Genomic DNA, 7,500 nt, shown 5'->3' with positions numbered 1-7,500 from the left:
TGTTTTTTTATATTCAGTAAAAGGATGGAACATTTTTCGTTTGTTTGTTTTTCCCTTATACTTTTTGCATAGTAGTTGGGATTATTAATATTTTCTGTTGTTATTATTATCATTATTACTATTATTATTATTATTACTGTTGTTGTTGTTGTTTTTATTATTGTTATTATTATTATTATTATTATTATTATTGTTATTTCTTTAGATCTGCTAATTAAAATCAAACACCGGGTCACTACCAGCGACCTGGGGTGATTGAAGTTTGAGGCAATGGAACACCAACAAAAAAACATGCACTTAACTTTTGCAACAGGTTTCCCGAGTGCATAGCAAACCAATACATTACCTCATTATACTCTTCCCTTGTCCACTACCTTCTATTAGCTTATGTTCACACCATGTCCTGATATGGAACCCCCATATCTCACACAGTTTCCCAGGACAATGATATTTACCACCTCTTCACATACCTTACCTTACATATTAGGTGTTAATACCAGCTTAGAACATATTCACTCACAATACCTTCCGTTTCGATGGTTCCCTTGCACCCTCTGGCATGACGACAGTACCTGCTCATTCTTCATTAGTTGCAGGCACCGATTTGCAGTCAGAGTTTGATCCTGTGTCGACTTAATTGGAATTTCTGTGTCCTTGGTGTTTCCTTCCTGCAAGCAATGTTAACTGAAATGACGCCATTTCTTTGCTATTTTGTGAAACTGGGAAGTTCTTTGTTTGAGCTCGTTGTTGTTGTTATTATTATCTTGGTATCATTATTATTGTTATTATTATTATTATTGTTGTTGTTATTATTATTATCTTGTTATCGTTGTTATTATTATTGTCTTGTTATTGTTGTTTTTATAATTATCTTGTTATTATCATGTCATTATTGTTATTATTATTATTATTATTATTATTATTATTATTATTATTATTATTATTATGCACTGCTACAACAATTTTCATCACCATCCCCCCATTCCTTTTTGCTTCCTTTTCCTTTTTTCTTTTTAGCATATCTTTAAGCTTCATAGCACTCCATCCTTAGATTGCAGTCAGTCGTGGCCTCCCTCTTCTTTCTCCTTCTAGTGATTTACTACTGAAGCTTTCTCGTTCTTTTTCACATTTCTATTATTCTGTCAGCATTTCCTGTCTCTTCTACGGTTCTTCCTCTAACTTTATTGGTATTCTGCACAGTGTATGAAGTATTAAGTAGTCTCCTGTATTCAAAGCTGGTAATCCTCATCTGCATATCTTTGTCTAACTTCCACGACAAACATCCGTGCAGTGCAGTTGATATGGTGTTGCAGATGATAGTTCTAAATAATCTTATCTTTATCTCGGTTGAAATATTTCTATTTTTCCATATAACTTCTTAATTCAGGCATTATCGCCAGCGGTGTAGGAATTCTAGCCTTGATTTTTTTTTTTTTTTACAACCTTCTAATATCTGCGTTTCTAGTTATTCAAATATGTGGACAAATATGTGGAATTCCATTACAAAGTTAAATGATGACTTTATCTAATCCATCAGTAAATGTTCGTCCTCATAACAGGCAATCGAATCCAATTTCTCCTTCTAAACTTACATTGCTTTCTAAAAAAAATATGGTACATTACGAGCACTTGTTCCAAGAAAATTATTAACAGGCAAGGAGATAAAGAGACCCCTTGCCTCACTCCAACAGATGTTTTGAACCTTTTCTCATGGATGTTATCAATAAGAATTGCATTCTCTGTTCGTCAGTATCGTGTGATAAACTCTATTCATGTTGGCAAGTGTAGAAAAAGGTTTTAATGAGAATGAATATCTTTACAATACAAGAGATATATTCGACCGGTTTCGCTTATATTTTCGTCAGAAATACAATATCTTCACAATACATCACGATATTTCACAATATATCTTCGCCAGAAATACACGTGTTTCTGACGAAGATGTAATCGAATCCGGTCAAATACATCTCTTGTATTGTGAAGATATTCATTCTCATTCATACCTTTTCTATAGTGTGATGCTCATATCTACAGGTTTATGGTGTATGTTATTTGCCTTGTCACTGATGGAGTTCAAAATACTTTCTGACGTAAACTGTCATATGTTTTTTTATATTCAGTAAAAGGATGGAACATTTTTCGTTTGTTTGTTTTTCCCTTATACTTTTTGCATAGTAGTTGGGATTATTAATATTTTCTGTTGTTATTATTATCATTATTACTATTATTATTATTATTACTGTTGTTGTTGTTGTTTTTATTATTGTTATTATTATTATTATTATTATTATTATTATTATTATTATTGTTATTTCTTTAGATCTGCTAATTAAAATCAAACACCGGGTCACTACCAGCGACCTGGGGTGATTGAAGTTTGAGGCAATGGAACACCAACAAAAAAACATGCACTTAACTTTTGCAACAGGTTTCCCGAGTGCATAGCAAACCAATACATTACCTCATTATACTCTTCCCTTGTCCATTTAAGTCTTATTTTCTTTTGATTGTTAGAACAAAAATGGATGAACCGCAGGGCCAGGGGTTGGAGCTAACCCGTCCTAGTGACCTGGCGGATTCTGACTAATGGAAGAGGTAGACTCAGTTCTACCCTGGGGGATGCGCCCCTTGTTGATCCGTGCGACGCTTTTTCACCCACCTCCTACTCTTACTTGAGAGGCAGGATGCATTTTAGCCCCACTGCCAAGAAGCTGGATATCCCGCGCTAACCTCCAATTGGCATGTCCAGGTCCCCGCGGGCACGGTGTTTGACGAACCACTTAGCGCCCTGCGGACATCATGTAGCCGACTAGGTCTTTATACTGGGGCGGTTGAGCAGTGATCCTTCCCCAGGGGAGTAGTTGTTTAGGCAATCATTGCTGGTTATATTATATTTTTTTCATTTGTCTCTTATTGTATAGTTATCAGTATCGTATCTTTATGCAAAAGTATATATTTCATGATAACGGATAGGAATGAAACAGCGGGTATTATACATACATATTTTTTTATATTATTTTTTGATATGTACTTAATAATATGACATTAATATGACATCAATATGACTGACATTTCTGCAATACAAGTGTTCACAAAACATTAAAAGATATTTGGTCTAATTGACGTCCTTCCCGGCGGTGCCCTGCGGCAAATTGCTCATGATCAGCGATTCCGCCTCTTGTTCTTGCGGCTGGGCAAGGGCGCAAAGGCGGGCGTCTGCGGCTCCCGCACGAGGCGCTGCAGCAGCGCGCGCACGTCCGCCAGCTCGGGCCGCTTGGAATGGTCGTCACGGGACGCCCTTGCCGCCACCTCCTTCAGCCCCTTGGCCACGCTCTTCATGTGCTGGTACATGTCCTTGAGGACTAGCCCCAGCCCCACCAGGTCGCACTCGAGGCTCATGGGAAGGCCCTCCTCCAAGCAGGGACACGCCCACTCCACGCCGCCGAACTAGCCGAGCGGGTGGCTGCCGCCCACGGGCTGCGTGAGGCCGAAGTCCACCACGTGGACCTTGGTCACCTGCCCCTTCCTGGCCGTCTCCACCACGACGTTGTCCGCCTTCAAGTCGCAGTGGAGGAAGCCCGCATCGTGGATCTCCTGCAGCGCCTCCGTCACCTTGAGGGCGGCGTTGAGGATGTCGCGGTCCGACGGCCGCTGCTTGGACACTATGAGGCCAAGGAGGTCCTGGCGGCCGCAGGAGGTCATGAGGAAGGCGGGCATCTCCGGGCAGTAGGCCAGGGGGATGGGCGCTCCGCCCGCGTCCCCCAGCTTCTCCAGGATCGCCCTGTCCATCTCCAGGGACTCGGCCTCGTCCTTGGTGTTGCCCACCTTGAGGGCGCAGTCCTTGCCCTCGAAGCTGACGCGGAAGACGGAGCCGAAGCAGCCCTGGCCGAGGCACGCCCTGGCCGAGGCACGCCCTGGCCGAGGCACGCCCTGGCCTGGTGCATCAGCGCCGTCGTCTGGTACTTGGAAAGGCGTCGCACTGCCACTGCCATAATTATTATTATTATTATTATTATTATCATTATTATTATTATTATTATTATTATTATTATCATTATTATTATTATTATTATTATTATTATTATTATTATTATTATTATTATTGTTGCTGTTGTTGTTGTTTTTGTTGTTTCGCGAAAATTATAATGTACAAAAAAAAAAGATAAATAATAATAAATAAATAAATAATAAATAAAATACTGGATTATACGAATTTCACATTTCTAGATTTGCTCGTCTAATCCGCCATATTAAAAATGATAATAATAAATAAATAAAAATAAATAAAAACAATTCTTCGCTTTTCTACGCTTGTTCTCCCCCCCCCCCCCCCCATCTATCCATTTCCCGAGGTGACTTTGATTAATTGATTGTGATAAGCTAGAAAATAATAGCCTTTTATCATATGCGGCCATTTTCCTTTTGCAATATGGTTATACCGCTGGACGACATGACCTAGGGATTCCTAAATTTAGCAGGATATTTATGAGAGGTTTCGGTAAGGAATCGTTGAATATATACGCATAGATAATTTAATAAGATAAACAGAATGTCGTAAAAAATAATTCCTAAATGGATGCGTGTGCGAACGTACGAGTCACTAATCTTGATACGAGAACAGATTACGTTCGTAGTCCTTCAGTTAGCGACTTCCAAAATCAGCCTAAAGCTCAAATGATAAAATGGACAATATGTCCCAAATAATAAATTCCTAAATATATAATTAGATGTATATATACGAACCAGTGACAGATTAACAAATTAGGCTCGTAGTCCTTAAACCAGTGACACCTCCACCAAAAATCAGTAAAAAACACAAATGCCCAAATAAACAACAAATGCCAAATGCCAGAATGAACAATAAATCCCAAATAATAATCCCTAAATATATAAGTACACGTATGAACACGAACCACGTATGCACACGAAAACAGATTACGCTCGTAGTCCTTAAACCAGCGACTCCCTTCCCCCCTCCCCCCCCATCAAAATTCAGTAATAACCACAAATGCCAAAATAAACAACAAATCCGTTTTCTTTGCAGAGACTTTTCTCCATTCTCCTGGTGGTGTGTCTGACCTCTCTTTTCGCCTTCTACTACACCTCCGTCAAATCCACGCCCATCGGCTTCAGTATAGATTCTTTAGACGCGCGGGAACTTAAAAAACTTTCGGCCGCCCTTCAGCATGAGGAGTAAGACTATTGCTTGTGTTTTTTTTTTGTGATGCAAATAAAATAAAATACAATGTAAAGGAAGAACAAGAAAACACAAGGATATGGCATATTCTCGTGTTTTCTTGTTCTAAAATTCGTTTTTTTTTGTGTGTTTTGTTTGAGGTGTTTCTTAGATGTCTGGCACATTTATTTTTTGCTTTTAACCATTAATCACTGAGGTGTTTATTAGTTTTTCTTTGTTAATGTGTGGGTCTTTTATCTTATCTTGATTTATATATGAACGTATATTGGAACGTATATCCAAATTGGTTTATTTTACTTTTTCTTCCTCGTTATTAAAACGTAATTTTTCTTCGTCATATTAAAACGTATATCTGTTTTTTTTTTTTTTTTTTTTTTTTTTTTTTTTTTTTTGGGGGGGGGGGGGGGGCTAATTTAATACATATATTTTTAAATGCTGCTACTGTCTGTCTCCTTGAGAGAAAAGAGTATAATCAGCATGCTAGCGGATACTCAAAAGAGTTTACAGTGTTGTATCTCGCACCGGAGTCGTTTCAATGTCGCAAGGTCTCCGTAGGCGATAAGCGAAATAAAAATGGCCGGCGTGTCACGTCACACGTTGGAAAGTAGCATGTAGTTTACGCCTGCTTTCTGGGGCTCTCGTACGGGTATGAAAACCGGATATGGCAAGGATTATAACACGATTATTTGGTCGACAGCAAGCTTAATTTAAGTGTGGAAGGCCTCTTCCATATTTAAAACCGGGGCGAAATGTGATTGTCTTGTATTTTGTTCACTTTCCATGCTTCATCGTTGTTTTGAATCAAATACAAGTTGAATGTAAAAATTCACTATTAGAGGGAACTCTTAGATTCACTCCTTGAAAACTATACTCATTACGATATCACATATTTCTTAGATTTGTTTTATTATAACCTTCTTTGATGCCAAGTATTCAACAAAATAATCCATTTAAAAATATCATTCTGATGATTCGGGTACCCTTATGTATGTATAAACTGATTTACTTTCGCGTAAAATTAAAATCTACGCATTCCCACACCCACACACACCGCTTCAAAAAGTTTCTGTTCGATATGCAATGCTCCCAAAAATGCATATTATAATAAGTCAAATGTTGGACTTCTTAAATATAGTATATAAAAATGAACCGTATTCATGTTGACAAATTCATAAAAGGTATGAATGAGAATGAATATGTTCACACTACAAGAGGTGTATTTGACCGGTTTCGATTGTCAGAAATACATGTATTTCTGACGAAGATACAATCGAAACCAGTCAAATACATCTCTTGTATTGTGAAGATATTCATTCTCATTCATACCTTTTATACATATATAAAAATACTGTAATCCCTCAGAAATAAGTCATATGTGGGACTTCTTGAACACAACATAAAAAAGGAAATTATTTAGGAATACGCAACACGCGTTTGCAACATTTTATGTGCTGGGGATCTATGAGGAATGATATATGTTAGAATTTAATTTTTTGCCTGAAGAGGATTAATATTTTGTATTATCATTTTCCCTTTGTATATAGAGCATGTGCTAGGGAAGGGAGTGTTATTCAGGAAAATTCATTACGGTTCATTTATTTTACAACACTTGGTTGAATCTTTGGAAATATCACACAAGGAGACAGTCGCTGGGCTTTCCATGGCGTTGCTGACCGTTGCAGGCGTGGCAATAAGTCAGCTGAGATCCATGATTTTCCATTGGTTGTTACGTCTAGCAGGCAGAATGCTGATTGGTCAATCGACTTCCGATCTGCCCTCTCTTGGCAGTCTATGGAATTAGCTTACAATGTAAACATTGGCCTTGCAATGTGCATACTACATTGTAAAACTGTTTTGAGTATGGGTGGTTTACAAATTATTATTATTATTATTATTATTATTATTATTATTATTATTAGTAGTAGTAGTAGTAGTAGTATAGTAGTACTAGTACTAGTAGCAGTAGTAGTAGTATTGTTATTGTTATTATTATTATTATTATTATTATTGTTATTATTATTGTTATTATTATCATTATTATTGTTATTACTGTTAGTATTATTATCATTATCATTATTTTTATCTTTATTCTTATCATCATCATCATCATCATCATCATTATTATCAGTATCATTATCATAATCACCATCATCACCGCGCCCTCGCAAGAGCACCTCCTTCAGCGCACCTTTGTCCCCAGGGCGCCCGAGGCAGAGACGCAGGGGACCACCACCGAAGCGCCCTTGACGGACCCCCCAGCCAAGTCACCCTCCTTCATCCCTCCTTCGCGGTCCTTCGGCAGT

At 38.1% G+C, this 7,500-nt stretch overlaps 1 protein-coding gene across 5 annotated transcripts in view; it reads left to right on the top strand.

Moving 5' to 3' along the window:
- The window catches only part of LOC119580042 (glycoprotein 3-alpha-L-fucosyltransferase A-like), a 26,118-nt gene that overhangs the window by 7,983 nt on the left and 10,635 nt on the right, over positions 1-7,500 (top strand). For 4 of the 5 annotated variants that reach the window (XM_037927933.1, XM_037927936.1, XM_037927931.1 and 1 more), the window contains 2 exons: positions 5,045-5,193; positions 7,398-7,500. The exon at positions 7,398-7,500 is cut by the window's right edge and continues 165 nt beyond it. In XM_037927933.1, the coding sequence (XP_037783861.1) occupies positions 5,045-5,193; positions 7,398-7,500 (252 nt within the window). The remainder of the gene's footprint in view (positions 1-5,044; positions 5,194-7,397) is intronic. The other variant, XM_037927935.1, reaches the window with a different exon arrangement.

The sequence above is a fragment of the Penaeus monodon genome, chromosome 13 (assembly GCF_015228065.2).
Source record: "Penaeus monodon isolate SGIC_2016 chromosome 13, NSTDA_Pmon_1, whole genome shotgun sequence".
NCBI lineage: Eukaryota > Metazoa > Arthropoda > Malacostraca > Decapoda > Penaeidae > Penaeus > Penaeus monodon.
This window is presented reverse-complemented; position numbering and strand designations above follow the sequence as displayed.